Below are 21,014 nucleotides of genomic sequence, written 5' to 3' on the forward strand. Positions count from 1 at the left end.
AGTGTGCAGTGTTTGCATGCAATGTTATTTCATCGAATGTTGACATCCTGGTGTTTTACACCTGATATTTAAATAATGGTATAGTTTTGGACATGCTAAAAATCATATATAGTATGTACTACATAGTATGCAATTTTGGACGTAGCCTCTCTCTGTATGTATGCAGTTTCTTGACCCTACGGGTGGAGGTCAGAGGTGGGAGGTCAGAGACATTACCTCTGGTGTCATGTCTGGGTACTTCCTGCCTTTGCTCTTGCCCAAACACTTGGCCCGACCTCCGTCCAGTTTCTGGCACCAGAAGCCCTTGCTCTCGTCATATCTGAAACAGGAAAGAAAGAGACTTCCTTTATCCAGAGACACATCCACAAAGAGATGCACAGACAAAGACACAGACAGAGAGAAATGTACAGACAAACTTGGAAATGAAGTAACCAAGACTGTACAGCAGGGAAACAGACACAGGCAGAGATACAGACAGAAGCCTAGCCGGTCCGTCCATCCCACGGAGAGGCGGAACGTTGTGGTACTCACACCAGGGCCTGTGTGTAGTTGAAATGGGGTGTGACCCCCAGGAACTTCTGAACTCCGTCCATCACCGCTGCGGGGTTGGAGCGCAGCAGGGCCCCGTCCACGATCAGGAGCTGGCCACAGGGTCAAAGGTCACAGCTCAAAAGCAATCCCACAGTAGCAGCAGAGCAAAAGGCCCACACAAGCACACACACACACAAGACTGCCCAGCATGACTGAGTGTGTCCAGTTGTAGCAAAACATCTGGAACTTAGGTGTGTGTTTGCTGACTAAGATAGGCTGATCCCTTTATCCTGAAATAGCTGGTAAGTAATTTAAACTTAAAGACCATCTTAATGAGGGGAGAGGACAATTTCTGGGCCACTTAGGCATGCTGGCCAGAGGCTGTGTGAAATGGAGGCGTACCTGGCCTGGCAGGTACTGTGAAAGTGTAAAAGTAATGTGTACCTGGCTAGGGCTTACGGGAAACAGCCATATGTTGCGATGGGATTGTGGGAAATGGAGGCATACCTGGCTGAAGCTAATTGGAAAGAGGCATATGCTGCTAGGGGATTGTGGGAAATGGAGGCATACCTGGCTGGGGGGGTAGTGACGTAGCCAGCGCTCCAGGTGCGTGGCGTAGGCCCCGGGGGCCAGGCTGCGACGGCGCAGGGCGAGCAGCTCCGGGGACGAGGACGGCCCCGCTGTCACCACCTGGTGGAAGGTGTGGTTAAGGGCTGTGGGGTCCAGGTGCGAACGCTGGTGCTGCAGACAGAGACGGGCAGAGGGACAGAAAGAAATGGAACTGAATTAAGACAATACATGCTGAACATGGATTCCCAACAAGAGGATTCCAAAGGTCCACTCCACACTGGTTTTGATGAGTATAGGCAGTTACAAAGCTTTTTAAATTGGCTAGCTAAGTGAAACTCAACAAAAGGATGTAGTAATAAAGGACAGTAAAAAAATGTAGGTAAATTCACCAGAGGAGTGGTTCCTAGCAAGCACAATAGTCACTCGCTCAGACACACACTCACGCGCACACACCTGGTACCAAGAGTATGCTCGGTCAGCTGGGTTGATGAGCACCGCCAGGATCTTGGCTCGGGGCAGCAGGGCGGCGGCTCTCTTGGGCGTGGCCTCCGAGTCGAAGTAGTTGGCGCTTTTCTCAAATATGAAGTCTGTGCTGACATTGGAGGGGAAGGGGAAGAATTCCATGTACCTGTGTTGAGAGAGGGGGGTTGAGGATGGGAGGAGAGAGGGGCAAGGACAGAGAGAAAGAGCATCAGAGAAGGAGGGATGAGAGGCAGAGTATGAAAGAAATGCAAGAAGATGATGAAAGGAGGACGCAACAAAGATGAGAGAGGCAAGTGAGATGGAGTGAGAGAGTGAGAGAAGAAGGCTGGGCTCAGATTTCAGAATCTCAGAAAAAACAATTTTATGATTCAAAAGGACATAGGAAAGAAACAGAGGGAATGTGAAAGTTTCAGTTTGTGGTTAACTATCAGTTTTCAGTAAGTAATCTTTTCTTAATTCAGACTCCACATTATAGTAAACACAGTGTGTCAAGGCTGAGGCCCCTCATTTTCTCACCCTGTGATTAGCATTTAAAGGGTACGCTTTCTGGTGTTGTTTATTCTACTTCAGCTTCACTGCCTGTTTTCCAATGACCCACACAGTGTGAAATGAAGGGTATGTTAGATATGTACAGAACATTCAGTTGACCTTGTGGCTTTACAATGTCTGTTGTCAGAGCATTTGGGAGTTTGTAGTCTGAACAAAGAAAACAGTCCATGTAACTTCATAGTAGGTGACATGACCAAAGGTGGGAAATGAACCCCCAAGTCTGGTCGGAGATGGGGGGATGCGTTCTGAAGTCTAATTAAAAAAGACAAAAAAGGGTGTGTACTGCAGGAGGGGGTTGGGGGGGGGGGGGGGGGGGTTACCAGTCGATGCCGTGGTGGTAGTTGGGGCTGTTGAAGAACTGCACCTCCTCGAAAGTGTTGGGGTTGGGAAAGCTGCTGGTGATGGCGGGGTGCAGGGTCAGGAAGGAGTGCAGCGCTGTGGTACCTGCATGGGGTGACAGGGGGCGCTGTGATCCACATCCCTGTCCTCGTTGTGTCTTAAGCTGACCTTACACTAGATATGACTTCTAGACAACTAAAGTCTGTCACACTCTCACATTCAACAACAATCTATCCTAAATCATGGGTTTTTAGTCTTTGAGGTACACATGTCTTAACATTCTGCAAAGCCTGGGAATCACCAGCTTCACACATTATAAGAGTCCAACAGGGTTCTTTTGGAGATTTTTAATCTGAGCCCTCCTCTGGTGTGCTGATGTCACACAAAGCCAACGCACCTATTGGCTGTTGTCAGTGTAGGATTACAAATCATGTTGTTGAACATCACAAACCTTTTGAGCCAAGACTAATGACTTATGATAATATTGAACATTTGGTTTTGTTTGAACAGTCAAGACGAGAAAGACTCAGTCGGAGCTATCTTATTACAATCTCACACTAATCGTGAGTCGTAACGGAGGTGCACACCGACTGAGGTAAGACTGGCAAAATTTTCCTACGACTTCTAAGACTGTGTAAGGCCAGCTTTAATTGTCAATATTATCACCAATATCACTACCCCTGCGGTACCTCACACAACTATGCAACACAAAAACTAATTTAAGTTTCATAATTAAACCACCAAATCCTGGTTGAAAGCAACGCAGTGTGATTTTCAAAAAGGCAAAAGGATTTTTCCCATTTTTTAAATGAGAGGAGGCGTGGCTTCACCTGTCTTTTGTGGGCCAATCACCAGAAACTTGGGAAGTCTATCACAGGTCTTCTCCTTGGACCAGATGTCTTTGTGTCTCTTGTCATGGCAGGGGTTCTGAAGAGGATGAGAAATAAAATTAGAAGGACATTAACCCCCCACCAAGCCACTCCACAATTAAAAGTCTCACCGAATCATAAAACAGCAAAATAATCCAATCAATCATTTTAAATATCCAAATGACAGAAGGTTCTGTTTGTTAACAGGAGTATCCTAAACTATATTATAGTTGATAATAATAAGTTCAATTTTTTTTCCTTTTTTTAAAAACAAATTTGGCACCCAACAGGGGGCTGAACATTTCCAATTCACACCCAAATTTGGAACGCTCAGCTATTTGCCATCGCAGCCGTGTTCATGCGTGAACCACTGCTGATTTGGGAGAGTGTAGACATCCTTGGTTCTCCTCCAAAACACATGGTGTCGCCAGCCAGCTTCTTTTCTCACTGCTGCCTGTAGCCAAGCTCGCATAGAACTGTGTCAGATGAAGAGCTTTCATTTGCGGCTATGGCGCGCAGTCAAGATTTGGGTTCCGGGTTTTTCTCAGTGCAGTTATCCAGCTAACAGTAATACTGCTTTGTGAAACTGAGCCCTGGTTGGTCTGTAGAATCTGGAGTTCTGTGAAGCAAAGCAAAAACATATCTGCCCACTAGACTGCCCAGGGCAGAAATGGCAATGTTGTTCCACCTGCCTGCCACAAGGGGTCCCTCTCCTCAGGGAAGATCTGGAAGTACTTCTCCGCCAGCTGCACCGGGGGCAGGGTGAGTAAGCGCAGGTTGGTCCAGCACTGCACAAACTTCACCAGGGATTCAAAGGTGTACAGGCCCAGTCGGTCGTTCCCGTAGTTGGACAGGTGGGTCATGAAAATGCTGACCTGGAAGTGAACCAGGGGATGGGGTCAGATAGGGTTTACTACAGCGCAGAGACAGCTGGCCAGTCATAGGAGGAATAGCCCAAAATGGTTTTAATGGCTTACAGTAAAATGCATTCTAGTGTAAATTGTTGATTGTTAAAGGGGAGGTTTGTTTAAAGTAAGGTGCAGAAAGAAAGTACTGCGCACTATATTAAAGGTCAGGCATACAAGTGTATTAAAATAAAGGTGCACAGGCGTATTAAAGGTCAGGTGTACAGGTATATTAAAGGAGAGGTATACACGTGTATTAAAGGTCAGATGTACATTTGTATTAAGGGGGAGGGGGGGTGTACAGGTGTGTTAAAGGGGAGGTGCAGTCTCACAGGGTTGAGCAGTACGGTGAGGAACAGCTCCCCCCCACGGATGCTCTTGTCTAGCTCTTTGGAGCCCCCAGGGTACTCATTATAGAAGATGGTGTGAGTGAAGAGGCCACACGTTTGTCTGGGCAATACCTGCAGGACACACACACACACACACACACACACACACACACACACACACACACGCACACACACACATTATGCCAGAGAAACCAAACTTGATACGGCTCTCCGTATGCTTATTCAATCCATACTGTGTGTGTTGAGTCACAGTCCTGCTTTTTCCTACAAGTCCTGTTTCCACAGTTGTAGCATTAAGGAAATTGAAAACCCATATCCTCTGACTTTTCCATTACAGTAATTGCGACACACAACTCAATCTGGAACTCTGACAGCTCTGCGGTCCACAGTTCACAGGTTGTGGTCCGTGCTGCTCTTGAAACTGGAATAAACCCCAGTAAACCGTTTCTGGATTTTGACAGCTCTGTCATGGTCCGTGGGTCATGTCATGGTTCAGTCCGGTTTGGGTCACGGTTCCGGCCCTCACCTGGATGCCGTTGTGGATGAATCCGCGGCGGTAGCGGGCGGGCCTCAGGTGGGGGTACTCCTCAGTGCTGGTCACCCGGATCCCCCAGACTGACTTCCAGGCCTCGTACAGCTGGGTGTGCACCGGGTACACCCCCGAGTGGTGGGGGGCCACGGCGTACCCCATATCTGTGGGGATCCCGTGTTCCTGCCAGCGAAGAAGAACAGGAAAAGGAAGTGAGGGGGGTGGGAGGTGGATGCAGATACTTACTGAGCACGGTTAAATACTACAATAGGGTAGAATCGCCAGGTAGCACATCCAACTAAAGCACTACTCTTTAACCCAGTCATTCCTCTCACCTGTGTAAACAGCATGTTTAAACCCCCCTCACCTGTGTAAACAGCATGTTTAGACCCCTCTCACCTGTGTAAACAGCATGTTTAGCCTCCTCTCACCTGTGTAAACAGCATGTTTACCCCCTCTCACCTTTGTAAACAGCATGTTTAGCCCCTCTCACCTGTGTAAACAACATGTTTAGCTCCCTCTCACCTGTGTAAACAGCATGTTTACCCCCTCTCACCTGTGTAAACAGAATGTTTACCCCCTCTCACCTGTGTAAACAGCAAGTTTAGCCTCATCTCACCTGTGTAAACAGCATGTTTACCCCCTCTCACCTGTGTAAACAGCATGTTTAGCTCCCTCTCACCTGTGTAAACAGCATGTTTAGACCCCTCTCACCTGTGTAAACAGCATGTTTAGCCTCCTCTCACCTGTGTAAACAGCATGTTTACCCCCTCTCACCTGTGTAAACAGCATGTTTAGCCTCCTCTCACCTGTGTAAACAGCATGTTTACCCCCTCTCACCTGTGTAAACAGCATGTTTAGCTCCCTCTCACCTGTGTAAACAGCATGTTTACCCCCTCACCTGTGTAAACAGCATGTTTACCCCCTCTCACCTGTGTAAACAGCATGTTTACCCCCTCTCGCCTGTGTAAACAGCATGTTTAGCTCCCTCTCACCTGTGTAAACAGCATGTTTACCCCCTCTCACCTGTGTAAACAGCATGTTTAGCCTCCTCTCACCTGTGTAAACAGCATGTTTAGCCTCTCACCTGTGTAAACAGCATGTTTAGCCTCCTCTCACCTGTGTAAACAGCATGTTTACCCCCTCTCACCTGTGTAAACAGCATGTTTAGCTCCCTCTCACCTGCGCAAACAGCTTGTTGAACCTCATCTGCTCAGCCAGGACGGTGACGTTGTGGAAGAGGTGAGGCTGCATGTGGCTCCACATGTGAGGAAACCACCAGAACTCCTTCCTGTGCCTCAGCAGCATGTCGTCCCCCCGGTCCTCCTCATCTGTCCCTGGGCCGCAAGGAAAGGGTTTCCTTAGCAACGCCGTACCCGCCGCAGAGCAATACACCCACAATACTGCCGCACGCTCATTCCGACACACAATACCACCACACCGACACCGCATTCCTCGTTCGCAGCGATAACATACACACAAGCTTCACACCGCAGGAGCACTACAACTGCGACCATCCGCTACGCTTCTTCTACATGTCACTGTACATTCACATACACATTTATTCATCTGGAAGATATGTCGACCAAAGCAGCTTACAAGGACATTATGGGAAATAACACCAAGTGCAAATAACCAGGATAATGGTAACTGACTGGCCATTTAGTGCAAAACTGAGGAAAATGAACCACTGTACAGATAAAGGAAAAGAGAAATGCTGCAAAAAAGACCTGACATGATAGTCTTGATAGTCTTTGCACTAATCAATACAATGCAAACATGGAGTTATCAAGCTATAGAGGAGTTATAATCAAATATATAAAACACTGTAGATAAGAACTAGTCATTTCCATACAGTGTGTGTCCTATTGTATTATAAGTGCAATTTCTTTATCAGTTTGAAGTACACGCAGCCTAAATAGAATCCCCCTGATGGCATTATTGCATGCACTCATATATCTCTTCCTTTTATGTCACAAAGAATGTACAATCTATTTTAATAAAGAGGTTCCTAATTCAGTAGGATTAACTGGGTTATAGCACAGCCAGCTACAGCAACCAGCTACTCACTCAGAACAGCTGCAGATGAAGTTAGTGCAAATACATTGCAATGTGTGTTACTTTAACACCTGGAAATCACACTAATATAGTTCATACAAGAGTAAATCATTCAATTTAAAAGTTTACAAAACAACAAACAAAGCAATAATCTCAGTGGAAACAACCTTATAATCATCACCACTCCAGCAAGTGCACCACATCTTACCTGTGTAGTAGAACTTTCCAGAGAACCCCAGGTTAAAGGTGAAATTGGGGACCAGTGATCGTAGTTTATTTTGTGTGTTAAGCAAAGCCTGGAAATAAATAAATAAAAATCCATTTTAATACTTTATTATTTGTAAACCAATAAGCCCATGTACTACCCTGCTGAATTTGATGGCCCAAAATTTCTGGAGTCAATCAGGTGGCTAAAAGATTGTTAAAGGACTATTTAACTGGATACAGAGCTCCCGTACAATAAGTCACCTTCTCTGGCTCTGTTTGTTCTGCTTTCATCCTGACACTACAAAACCACTAAAATATACATTATCACAGAACACCATTCTCACCAATACCCACTGTCCCACTTAAAGGTGCTCAGTTTGCCATTGTTCACGTTGTACAGCCTCTAGGTGGAGCTAGAGAGCTGATCAACTGCTGAGCAGCTCAACAGCACTGAGATGAACAGGACCGTGCTGGATATTTATGTTCTGTGTTAGAGGATCACAGATTGCTGGGGCAAAAATAGAAATTACAAGCAAGGGATACGACAATGTTAAAAAAAGATCTTTATGCCATTAATAAACCATTCTAATAATTAATTTTATTTCTGTAGGACTAAAAAAAAATAAACATCCCTGAAAAACAGCAAAAGACAGAACTGTCTGCTTATTACTGAATTGTAATAATCAGCTCAGCAATATCCATTTCAATGTGATGCAGCTTCATTTATGATTCATCAGTTTATACATATGAAATATGTGGATATGATCCTGACACCATGACATACTGTACTTCCAACAGTGCAGGCCCAGTGCATTCCATTTCATTCATTTAGCAGATGCTCTTATTTCTAGTGACTTACAAAATGTCAATTACACTTTAATACACTACATCCCCAAGTACTCATTTACTTTGCTCTTTAGAGTAAAAAACAAGTTTATAAAAGCTTTCACAAGCAACTAAGACTAATTTTCTTTAGCACATATCAAAGGGAACAAGCCTTAAAATGTAGCCTATATCAACCCATCATGTACATGTCATACCAATACAAGTCAGGGGTTCCAGGAAATGGTAATAATAATAATAATAATAATAATAATAATAATAATAATAATAGTAGTAGTAGTAGTAGCAGGATCTGCAGGGTGTTTCTCTCATTACTTTATTACATACTCATGTATCCAAAGGATACTCTCTTTCCTAAATTAAAACAAGGACAAACCCATTAGCTGCCTGACTGACTGCAATAAACTCCCACTTCCTCCCCTAAGAGCGACTGATTCAAACAAGGCCACCCTCCCCACCAAACAGCGTTAACTTTATTGGTGTGTAGCCTGCGTGCCTTTTGAACAGAGCAATTTAACAGTGGAAGGGGTCAATTACCCCTCCCCCGTTATTTACATGGACTATTTTAATCTCCTTCCGATGTGCTTGCCAGTGGAGGACTGCCAGGTGATGCGTACGGCTGGCTCAGCACATGCCATTTAACGCCAGCGCCTTTCCTCCGCAGCAGAGGGGCAAAGCAATTGAACTCCGAGAAAAGGTGATGCGGCTGCAGTTTAGTAATTTCGGAAAGTCAGTTTAATAGCGGAACGAGGGACCGTTTTTTTTTAAACACGCTAATTACAAACGCGGCAGAATTTCGACCCACTGAACTCCAAAAACGCGGTGTGCAAAGAAAAGCACGCAAGGCTGCTATGGAAGAGTGCAAGAGTGCAAGAGATGCTAACAATGTCAACAAAACAGCTTCATGCTAATAATAAATCATCCTAATAATTTTTAATCTTATTTCAGTAGGATAAAAAAAAGCATTCAGCAGTGTAGTATAATGGGTAAGGAGCTGTTCTTGTGAAATAAAAGGTCACAGGTTTGATTCACATGTAAGGCAATGCCGTTGTACCCTTGAGCAAGGCACTTAACCTGCATTGCTTCAGTATATGTCCAGCTGTATAAATGGATGCAATGTGCATGCTATGTAAAAAAAAAGAAAAGTTGTGTAAGTCACTCTGGATAAGAGTGTCTAGTACATGCCTGTAATGCATTCCCAAAAAACAGCAAAACTCAGAACAGTCACCGAATTTCAAAAGATAAGTAAACGTTTGTAAGATTCCATATGAAGAAATCTCAAATTTATCTTCTACAGTCAACATCATTTTAGAGAAATAAGAGAAGATTAGACATATTATTGAAGAAACAATAAATCATTCTCTACTTTTCAAAGGGTGTGATGCTAATTCCTACTTTAGCAATAACTATTTTAATATACTCACACGTGGATTACTTTGGACTGGATGAATGAGGGAGCAATTGAAGCAGTTTAACTTGGCATAATAACAACAAGATTTGTACAGGATCAATACAGGATTCATTAAACCACATAAATCATGGGGTCATCTCATTCTTTATATCAATTGAAACCAACTTTTTCTCATTTTTATTTGGTTTAGTTGAACTCCTGCTTCTGTGCCTGTTTCACAAAAACCGCCAGTTTGTTTGTTACTCAAATAAAAGAGAGGTATGTCTAGATTCCACAGACAGTTGTCTTATTAGATCAACATCTGAAAAAGCAAATCGCAAAAATAAGGACACAAACATTTTAAATATGTCAAAATGAAATTTAGAGTATTATTGTTGCAGTGTTACTGTTTAAAAATTGTAATCATTTTTTTAATTAAAACAGTACAGGGTAGCCAATATTCAAGTAGCCCACACTACATTGCTTTTTGTGATTTAAATACAACTGTTTTGTTATTAGAATTTTTAATTTAAACTCATGCATTGCATGGTTACAGATTAGTTATCTTTAGATTATTTTTCAGTATGGAAATCTGGTCATGCAATGTCATATAAATGTACTGCAAACTGCAAAATGATGTCTTAGTCAGAAGCGAAGAGAGCTACTCTTTCTATAAACTGTAGCAGTTAGTATTCTTGGGTAATGTCATGAAAACTTTCAATGAGCATGAACAACTGGACGTTGGACGTTGTGTCCTAAAAAGACCCCATGCTCCAAAGATATATTTTTAGGCCTTTACAAATTGGATTAAAAGAAAAAACAACTGGGGGTTACCACCAGTTTTTCACTTGAACAAAACAAGTCAAATGTTGGAAGTGACTGAGTTCAAGGCTATAAGCTGCAAGAGACTAAACAGTGGGTAATCTTGTTCTAAATCACAACAAATAACCGACGAAAGGTTCGGAGCAACTGCCTGAGTAGTCTACCGTTTTATCAAAAGGTGAGCCACGTAATGCTTTTACTTTGATATTTAAACATTTATATCAGCTAAAAGTGCTGTAGATTTTTTTACTCATTCGTATTTCAAATAGTGGGACAAACCAATCACTAGAGGAATTCATAATTGCTTTCCAAAAACAATGGCTACTTACATTACGCAAACGTTAAATCCATTAAGCAATAAAACACTAACGTCTCCATTTCCAGATGAAAGAGCATATTAGCAGGCTTTCCATACTTTAACCTAAACTTTGACCTCCGACCAAAGTTTGACCTTTAAACTTTTCAACGTAGAAAGGTAGAGGTGCACTGTACTTGCATTGCAGGGGTGACGGCCAGGGGCACTTACCTCCACATCAGACACCTTCATGCGGGTGCCCTCCTTGCCCACGAAGATGTCATCCACGTCCACCAGCAGGTAGCGCTCCATTGGCAGGCAGAGCCGCCTGCCTGTCAGGTAGGCGATGGAGTCCACAAAGATAAGCTTGTGGAGCCAAAATGAGAGGTTGTTTCCAAAGAACACCCTGTGGATGCCGTCCAGGAGGCCCAGGTCCTGGATGACAGTGGCGTGCGTCGCCCCCTGCTGGCCCGGAGGCTCCGAGGACTGGGCGCTGGCTAGGAGCACCGGCTCATAGGTGCTGTGGTTGGACTGGAAACCGGTCCAGTCGTTACCGGGCAGGGGGCCCGGGTCTACGAGGTTTGGGCGGGTGATGTAGAGCAGCGGGGTGGCAGAGTTTATGCGGTAGTCCTGCAGGGCCAGGTTGGAGTTGAGGAGCAGCGGGAAGCCCTTGAGCTGGGCATTGTGCAGCGAGTTCTCACTGGCCTTGAAGAAGCCCAGGATGCCCACACCGTACTCGATGCAGTACTTGTCCAGCAGGTCGCGGTTCCAGGAGTCCAGGTTGACGTACTTCAGGATGTTCTCGTAGACCACCAGGGCGTAGCGTCCCCGGTCGCGGCCGGCCAGGGTGGGCATGTCGCCCTTCCCCGGGGCGATCTCGGTGCGGTAGCGGAAGCGGCTGGACTCCAGGACGGCCACGATCTCCTGGCCCAGCTGGGAGTAGGTGCTCTCCACAAACACCAGCACGGCGGGGTCTGTGCGCGGGACGTCCCCGGCCTTGGCGGCGGGACGGCGGCCGGACCGCGGCGGCAGGAAGAAGGGCCCCCGGGGGGCCCCCGCTGCCGCCGACCCCGCCCCGCAGTCGCTGAGCGGCAGAGGGGGCGCCTCCTTGATTTTGGGGCTGCTGCTGACGTAGTAGGCCAGCAGCGCCATGGAGACCAGGCAGAAGACGATCAGCGCCAGGACCAGGCGGTGCAGCTCCGGCTGCCGCAGGCTCCGCCCCAGCTTCCACACGCCCGCCATGGCGGCGGGGGCGGGGGAGGGGCGGGGCCGGGGAGGCGGCCAACACAGGCGGAGGAGAAAGAGAAGGGTGGAGTTGAGGCAGAGAGTGGGGTAGCCGCTGGCACCAAGTTCCGCCCAGGACCAGCCATTGGCCTTAGGTGACCATGGCCCCCATAGCCCCCTTAGGGACACGCCCACTGTTCCCTCTTGCTCCGCCTCCCCGCTCTCTCACAAGTGCAAACTGTTGCTTAGCTTCTGCCTCCGGGCTATCTCTCTTTCTCACTCGCTATCTCTCTCTGTATCTCACTGTTATTTCTTTCTCTCAGCCCCTCCCCCTGATTCAACTGTCACTTCTTCCTTCTTCCCCAACCCTCAGATCTCCTTTTCCACCATTACTTCATCCTCTTCCTCTCACCTTCTCCCTTTCTCTCAGCGACACGCAAACGTTCACGAACGCTCGCACGCGTGGACAGTAGACGACGGTCCTTGGCTTCCCCCGTCGCTCCTAGCTGGAGTCCAGAGCGTGGCCCCGTCAAGGGAGCGGTCGCAGTGTCTTCTGTTCTGGAACTCTCCCGAGGACAGCCACCCTCAAGTGCCCCCCGGTCTGGTCATTCCTGGAGAAGAGGGCCGGTCACGCACCTGCGCATTGGACAGCGGGTGGGGGAGGGGGTGGAGGGGTTTTGAGGGAGGAGTTAATGCTAATGGACCTGCGCTCTCTGTCTGTTTGGCCCTTGCTGCCTAGCCACCTTTTTTTGAATACCGTTGTACGTCTAGGACGGTTAGGCCGGCATAGAGCCCCACAGATGCAAGCCTGCTGCTGACACGAGAGATCGGGGCTCCCTCCGCGGCGTGGCTCAGCCGCAGCGCTAGCGTCTCTCTCTCTCTCTCTCTCTCTCTCTCAGAGCGCGTCTCGCCGCTCTTTCCCAGAGATCCCAAAATAGCCTACCCAGACCTCCAGGAGGATAACCTTACAGGTGTGAGTGGAAAAAGTGAACTCGTGCTCGCGATGTGTGTATGCGTCTGTGTGCATGCGTCCCAAATGCCTGACACTGTCCCCCCCTCCACACACACCCCACCCCCACCCCCGCCAAATACACGGCCAGGGCTGGTCACCTGAGTAGGTTACTGTCTCATAGTAGGTCTGCTAGACTGCTTCTACACATGAGCACTATAAATACCCACAGTGGGAACCATTTGCCCCTCTAAAATCTGACACATGACATAAAGGATCCTCCCTACTTAGTAGGTCACCATATACATAGGCTGAGATGATCAGGGACTGGGACACACAAATGTGCATGCATAGAACACATATAAAACACAGATAAACCACAAATACACAAAGCATTCACCAGATACACAGTAAACCGTCCAGTGTTAATTCATTCCAGAGTGGGATCAAATGTTATCTCTTAAGAGTTGAATTAACATAGAGTTGAATTAAACCTGGACATTTTACTGTGTAAGGACACACGCAGAAATGCAGAAGAACACATGCATGAATGCATGAAGAAAACACGCAGACACACGTGCTCACGTGCCTCTCTCTCGCTCTCTATCTTGAGGCCTTGATCGCCAGAAAGACAGATCTCTTTAATCTATCAAAGTCTTCTAACCCAGCAACAGTGCATCATTCAATGTTTGCCGAGCCTGTGCAAGAACAGAAGGATGTTTTCTTCCTGGGACGTCTGATTTGAGCCAAGATAACTTATCAAAAGCTCTGAGCTGGTGCCACTGCCTCTCTCTCCACACAGTGATGATCTTAGTTTAAACCTTGGATTTATACCCCTTAATCACTATACAAAGGTCTCCAAGATCCACAGTTACTATAATATTTCTATAGCAACATTTACAAACTTCAAGGGTAATTTTTCAAGGATAATGTTTATTGACGAACAATCTTATGAAAGAGAAAGAGAAAGAGAAAGTATTATGCCACTGTAACCCCATCAGCAAGACTTTTTCACCGGAAAACAGAACCGATGTTCGCGGTACCAAGAAAAATAGTGCTTCTTAAAAATTTATAACAGAATACCTAGCACCTTCATATTCTGCAACATTCAAAATTTGTCATGACCTTTAACCTTAATTTTTTTTAATAACTCCCAAGGTTTTCAAGGACCTGTGGGAGCTCTGGCACAGCAGCGGAAGGTTAAACCCTAAATTGGTTATTTCAATATTCCTGGGAGCTGCAGAATGCCCGAGTGTCATATAACTGAAATTTATGTCCCATTGGCCTGAGCAGCTAAGCTTTGCCTCCTTAAATCCCCTGTTGTGATATTCTTCCCAAAGAGTTTCCAGGACTTAGGCTCACTTACAGTAGCTCATACATAATTACAGCTGACCTCCCAGGCAAGTTCACGCTGTAATCTGAACCGTAAACTCCGCTGTAAAATGGACTGCAGACCATACTGTGAACTGAAATCAAATCTCCGCTGCCCATTCAACTGTACGTTCTACTGCCAACTTCAATTGAAAGTGCACTACATAGCAGCGACTGGACTGTAACATGTACAGTTAACTGAGCTGCACTCTCAGTTGGGACTGTTCACTGTACAGTCGACTGAATTGTAAACTAAACTGTTTGGCATTCCTGGAGAACATCTAGCAACGTTTGCCCATTTACAGCCTTTAAGAACAGGCTGAATCACCCAGGTCTTGGGGAAAGTGTTCCATTTTCCTTACACTTTTTTTGGTGGGAGAAAAAAGAAAAAATAGTCAAAAGACAGATGAGATCTAAGACCATCTGATGTTCACAGATGTTCCCCACTTCAATAAATTGCTCTGGACAAGAGCATCTGCTAAATGATTGTAATGATAATAAAGACATATTTCTTTTCAGATCAGTTCAGAACTTAAGGTGAGTTGGTCCTCCTGGGGTTTGTCTCCCTAATTCACACAGATTTTGTTATTTCTGTTATACTTGACACGTTTTTAAACACAGCTAATTTAAAGTAAACCTGGTACAAGACAAAATTACCATGTGTAAATTAAAATTTGGGTGTGTTTAATTCACTTGTGCAAAACTGTTGAAGGCAAAAGGGAATTGAATTGCAAAACCTTACGCAAATTATACATAAAAAAAGCTTTACTGCATAGTTTGTACTTCGACAAATGTGTGTGTGTGCGTGTGTCTCATAAAATGTCTACCCTTTTGAACACTCAAATAAAAATAATTGCAATGTTCATGTCAATTCTATAGACCGTGCATCACAGAGCTACAGGAGGTCGCTGTCTTACCTTCACTTTCGATCAGATTTTTCAGAGCTTCCTGAGAATTATGAAAGAAAAATAAGTCAGGAGACACCTACACTTACAGGAGACAATACATCAATACCAGGATCATCTTACAAAGATCATCTTTCTTATTTCAAGACATCTAAGAGGTATTCTCCCTGCACCCGGTCAGACCACTGGTAAATGGCCAGTGTGACCCTTGAGAAACCGCCACAGATATTGAGTAAATTGATGATGTTGTCTTGTCCTTGGTTTGAGCCCTTCTCAGTGAATTTTGCATGAGAAACCAAATGGAGCATGATCTTAAAAAACATTCACAAAGCAAAGGAACACCACTCTGTTTTATACAGTCAAGGGGCTCATTTACATTATAATTCACTCTCAGATGCGAGACGGTTACCCTCAGGGTTGGAGTCAATTCCATTAAAATTAAATCAATTTGGGAAATGAATCGCAATTCATTATCTGAAAAAAAAAAAAAAAACCTCAACAGAATCTATTTTCTGAATTGACTGGACTGAAATGGAACTGGCCCAATACTGGCCAGCCTTGTCCTGATAATAAAGGTGGTTCCATGGGATTTTTTGCAAGATGCTTCCAGATTCATTCGGACACCGAGACACTTCCTTTGCACAAGCTGCTATTCACAAACAGCTCGAGTTCTCAGACTGTTAGGTTCCTTCACTTAAATAAATTACATTCAGACAGTTTCCCAATCGAAGGTCCGAAGGATGTGACCCAAGTCATCCTGTATAGTCAGGGACATGTTAACACACACGTGCAACATCAGCAATTAGCAGACTGAGCATGTCTCCCTGGAGGAGAGTGATGTTTTCGTTGGGGGGCATCCCACTACTTTTCACCCCTCGCCTCCTTTCCTCCACTCCCCCACGACCCCTCATCTTCTATCCAAAAGTGTGGAGAGGAAAGGAGGGGGGAGATGAGGGGAGGAAAGGAGAGAACGAGGAGGTGTGAAGACAACTGGGACAGCATATCTGCTTCTCTGTCATCAAAGTCGACGTCAATTATTAACAAAATAGCCCTATGGTGGGTGTCATTTTCGCAGAGCCCACAAATAGTAGGGAGGGAGGACATAAATATCGGTTTCCAGGGAACAGAGGAGATGCGGTGGTAGCAGTAGTAGAGGAAAGGAGGATACAGTTTTGGGATGCACCCCCGGTCTGTCTTAGTGAGGAGAGTCCCGGGCTATGTGCAGTAGCAGCTGTTCACCAGCAGGTGGAATCAGAACTTCAGAGAGTCAGGAGTTCAGGCGTTCCTCATTCCCAGAAAGCCAGCCAGAAGTGGGAGATGTGGGCCTGTTTGAGCCTGGGTCAGCACACGTTGGCATTTCAGATTTCAGTTTACAGGGTATTGCCCGCCGTTAACTGGCACCAGCGAATCAATGCCCTGGTTTGTCGATTGGCTGCAATCTGCTCGTACTGGCTACGTGATGCAATGGCTGGTTTATTCCACAGTGAAGAGAAGCACTTATTGTTTGCACTGTTCCAAGTGATGGGGGATGCAGTGTGATGTGATCGCAAGTGAGAATGCGATTCCAAGTGGGAAAATGAGGAACAAAGAGTCATTGTCTCAAGTCTCCTATGACATGTGGAAAGCCAGAATTAGCAGAAAGATGGGTCCTGTTTTTCCTCAGCGGACAACACTACATTTTTGCTCTAAAAACTAAACTAATCTGCAAGCAGCTGAAGCCACATAAGAACAAAAGGACTTTTCTTTTCCTTTTTTTGAACCTGCTTAAGTTTGAGTAATGGCCAGAGGTGGAAAGTGCACGGGTCAGAAAATAAAAGTCCAGCCATGTGTTTCTTCTACCAATGAACTCAGTCAGCTGATTTCGATAATTACTTCTACCTCCTGGCTGAAGAATTGTGCTAATTAGCAAACCCAGGTAATGGGGACAAAATGCCTTGAAGAACTTTTACTTTCTGAACCCGGATTTTCTACCTCTGGTAATGGCATCCATTCTGTATACTTCTTTCTAGCTCGTCATACCTGTTCTATAATGATTTTAGGAGACCAGTGCTGTCATGTGAACACTAGCTCACATCTGGTGTCAATCGCTTGGACAATGTTGGGACAGATTCCAGCGCCATTTTGTTTGACCTTTCGGTGCTGAACTGTGTTTATCAGTCCTTTCAAATGAAGGAAATGGGAGACTGACAGCACACCCGACAGGACGCCAGCAAGGTGAGGGCAGAGACTGTTCGATGCTGTCTGGGGTGAAGGTCATCTCATGAGTGACCCGGCTTAGAGACGGTTCTCCATTATCACCGCAGGGTAAATATGTGAAGTCCGAAACGCCGCCTTGTTAGGGAAGCGATCCGCCTCCCTCCAATTCCCAGCAGTGGCTAAATCTGGCGGCGGCTAAATCATATCTGGGCTAAGGCTGTTCCTGCATCGGTTGGCGTAGACCGACCACCTTGCCTGGGAAGCGGAAAAACAGTAACCCCCCCCCCCCCCTCCCCCCCCCCTCCACAACAAACGCAGGAACATCACAGAGAGCGAATGGGAACGCACGCTAGTGCTAACCGCGCCGTCCTCTGAAGTCCGCGGGCCGTCCAGACGGGAGCTGGCGGGCGGTGGGCGGCCCGCTGCGCCGTTTCTCGACGGAAAGCGAGCGAACGCGACGGAGCCGTCGCCGCCGAAGGCTCCCTTTTTATTACGCGGCCGCTACGGAGTCAAAAGCCGCCGCAGCGAAGCCGACGCCTCAGAGCCTGAGCCAGAGCGTCCGCAGAGAGCCAGGACACCCAGAGCGGGGAGACTTCCTGTAGCGCGGGCCGGCTGCGTTCGCTGGCGGCGCACGGCTTACATTACATTACACTGCCATTGCAGCTAGCTGCTCTCCAGGAATTTGGGCCATTTCAAGTACTTCAGGGTTCTGGGCTGCCTATTGGATATTGATTGAGAGCCCAGGCGCCAGCAAATTGCATGATTTGAGACAGCCTGGCCCCTGGGAATGCTGGGAGAGTTCAGCAAGGAGGGAGAGATGCCGTGCGCAGGTAGAGCAATCACACACGCTGAGATATCCTGCCCAACACTGCACTCGTCATCCGGATAGGATGACACGTGTGTGTGTGTGTGTGTGTGCGTGTTTGTGTGTGTGCGTGTGTGTGTGTGTGCGCGTGTGCCTGTGCGTGTTTGTGCGTGTGTGTGCGTGTGTGTGTGTGTGTGCGCGTGTGCCTGTGCGTGTTTGTGCGTGTGTGTGTGTGTGTGTGTGTGTGTGTGTGTGTGTGCGCGCGTGTGCCTGTGCGTGCGGCGACGCCCAAGCGCTGGCTCATCTGCCGCAGGATCTCTCAAACGTGGACAGGAAGTGTTGCTCTCATCGCGGGAAAAACATCAAAAGCCCTCTAAATGAAGCGCAAAGTGTAGCGCGGAGCTGCTGTAGCTTGCCTAGTGACCTCGTATGGCTAACGACAACGTGAGCATTGAGCCGACACCCCCCCCCCCCCCCCCCCCCCCCGCTTTTAATGTCCGCACAGACAGTGCTGCCGAGAGGACGGAGTCAGGAAATTAAGATGGAGGAACTGAAGATAAAGGGGATGTAGTGTGAGGTTGGGCTGTGCAGTCCCCCCGCCCCACCCCACCCCACCATGCCCTCTGTGAGATGTGTGAGTGCCCTGCAGTAACTAGCATCCGACATGCTGCCACATGTCCCCTCCAATGACAGCGGCGGTGCAATTAAACCTACGCTGGCACGGAGCGGCAATCAGCGCAATCAGGCGCCGTCGCCAAGCCCTCAGAACAGCTTAGCGGCCTCAGCTCTCCCCATCAAATCCCATTCACGCTGCTCGAATGAACCCTCACCTCTCTCACAGACAGCGTTCGGCTTCACTTCCAACTGCTGTTTTATCTCTGCTTTCTATCTCTCTCTCACACACACACACACACATACACACAGACACATACGAGGGCATGCAGGCACAGGCGTGCACGCACACATGCGTAGGCATGTATCCAAAGGTATGCACATGCACACCACACACACACACACACACACACACAAGCTTAGGCATACATGCACACACACACACACATACACACACAGACACATATGTAGGCACGCATGAACACCACACACACACACACATGCACACGTGTAGGCACACGTGCGCAGGAACATGCACACACATGTAGGCATGCATGTACAGGCAGGTACACGCACGCACGCACGCACAAACACACGCACAAAGACGCACACGTACACAGTCATATAGAGAAAACGTAGCACCCTTCCCTTAAACAAAATAAGGCAGATGCTACATGAATGGGACCAGGTTTAGAGACAACGGGTTCTGTTAGAGTAGAGAGAATGGAGCAGATATGTATGGGCTAAGGGAAAGCAAACCTCATTAATCTGCGTTAACCTAGGAAATTAAAACATACAATACCATAAGGCAACATACACAATCAGATACTTACAAAAATGGCACACAAGTTAAAGACATCCCATGTACCTTAAAATGGAGAAATCCAAGCAGGTTTGTTAATTTCTTAAGAGTGAAAATAGGGAGTCCTGTCTGAATTTAAAATAAATAAAATAAGTAATACCCTTCTCTCAGTCAGTACTAGTAGTTATCTCCTTCAGTACACCAAATGATTGTTTTTTGTGTTCCCAGGGTTTAACAGACCTAGGTAAACTGCTTTTTCCCCATAGTGCACCACAGGACTGGAACAGCTCACGGAATTATCTTAAACTGTGCACCATCGTATACCTGGCTGTTTTAAAAAGCTACTGTTCAAAGCGCCGTGACGCAGGGGTGCACAGTAATTGTTGCATATCAACGTGATTTCGGGAGAGAACAAGTCGTTCTAGACGCAGGAGCCCGTTCCGTCGTTGTAATTCCGCTGCTCAGCTGAAGCTGCCACCGTTACACGGACCCAAACGCAGAGACGCTGTTTGATGCTCACTGTCTCTGTCAACCAAATGCTATAAATGTGATTTGCGTGCACTATCGGGAACACAACCCTCGGTAGTGCAACCCTTAAGATAAGTGCTCTGTCCTCTGAGCTCCACTGATGTGTTTTTCCTTAAACCTTGTTATAAAGGTAGTGAATTAACGCAGCCCAGTGCATGATGGGACAGGCTCCAGACATCCCTGCTACCCTGACCAGGAATAAGCAGGTTAGTTGATGGATGGATGGATGGATGGATGGATTAGATTACAAAGGAAGTCTTTTCATTGGATAGGATTTCGCCTTACAGCTACTCAGCGATTAAAACAAACTTGTTTAAATCAACATGAGGAGAACTGGATAAAAGAAGGAAAAAAATAAGGCCAGGAGGTGGAGTACTTTGCCTCTCCTCCCAAACCCCCCAGGACCCTGAACCACAGAAGAAGAAGAAAAACTCAAGCCCTAACCTGGTTGCCATGGGAAACAACCCTCTGGTCTGGTCCGTCTTCCACGGCGGGGGCTCCTGAAAGGAGGGAGCAGCAGAGAGGGGAGAGTTCAGGTGAGAGACAGGGTGGGCGTTCGTGGTACCGCACCATTGTGCGGTTGTTTGCTTTGCGTGGCTGGAAGCCGCGGGCCCAGTGCCGGCTGACGCTCGGGCCGCTGGCGGGCTGGCGGGCGGGAATGCGAAAAGCGGCAGCGCCTGCGTCTCGCCTCTTCCCGCGGGGCGACAGGAGCGTGGGCTACTCTCCCACATCGCTACTGGCAACAAGAGAAGCTAATGGGGAGAAACGGGGGAGTCGCGACAAAGAAGTAAAAGGAAAACAAGTCTTCACTGGACTGACGGATCAATACAAAGGCTCCACACACTGGACCCATTCAGTTCTAACACATGTCCACCCACACAC

The 21,014-nt window shown here is 46.9% G+C and overlaps 1 protein-coding gene across 5 annotated transcripts in view; it reads right to left on the reverse strand.

Annotated features, from left to right (window-relative positions):
* ndst2b (N-deacetylase/N-sulfotransferase (heparan glucosaminyl) 2b) overlaps positions 1-21,014 on the reverse strand; it is an 81,929-nt gene that overhangs the window by 4,406 nt on the left and 56,509 nt on the right. For 2 of the 5 annotated variants that reach the window (XM_035405115.1, XM_035405113.1), the window contains 14 exons: positions 20,577-20,632; positions 15,202-15,232; positions 10,972-12,600; positions 7,392-7,479; positions 6,308-6,462; positions 5,123-5,308; positions 4,579-4,707; positions 4,034-4,216; positions 3,303-3,399; positions 2,454-2,577; positions 1,555-1,729; positions 1,102-1,272; positions 532-641; positions 217-319 (listed from right to left, as the gene is read on the reverse strand). In XM_035405115.1, the coding sequence (XP_035261006.1) occupies positions 217-319; positions 532-641; positions 1,102-1,272; positions 1,555-1,729; positions 2,454-2,577; positions 3,303-3,399; positions 4,034-4,216; positions 4,579-4,707; positions 5,123-5,308; positions 6,308-6,462; positions 7,392-7,479; positions 10,972-11,982 (2,532 nt within the window). In that variant the 5' untranslated portion in view covers positions 11,983-12,600; positions 15,202-15,232; positions 20,577-20,632. The remainder of the gene's footprint in view (positions 1-216; positions 320-531; positions 642-1,101; positions 1,273-1,554; positions 1,730-2,453; positions 2,578-3,302; positions 3,400-4,033; positions 4,217-4,578; positions 4,708-5,122; positions 5,309-6,307; positions 6,463-7,391; positions 7,480-10,971; positions 12,601-15,201; positions 15,233-20,576; positions 20,633-21,014) is intronic. The other 3 variants (XM_035405117.1, XM_035405114.1, XM_035405116.1) reach the window with 2 other exon arrangements.

Source organism: Anguilla anguilla, chromosome 2 (assembly GCF_013347855.1).
Source record: "Anguilla anguilla isolate fAngAng1 chromosome 2, fAngAng1.pri, whole genome shotgun sequence".
Taxonomy (NCBI): Eukaryota; Metazoa; Chordata; class Actinopteri; order Anguilliformes; family Anguillidae; genus Anguilla; species Anguilla anguilla.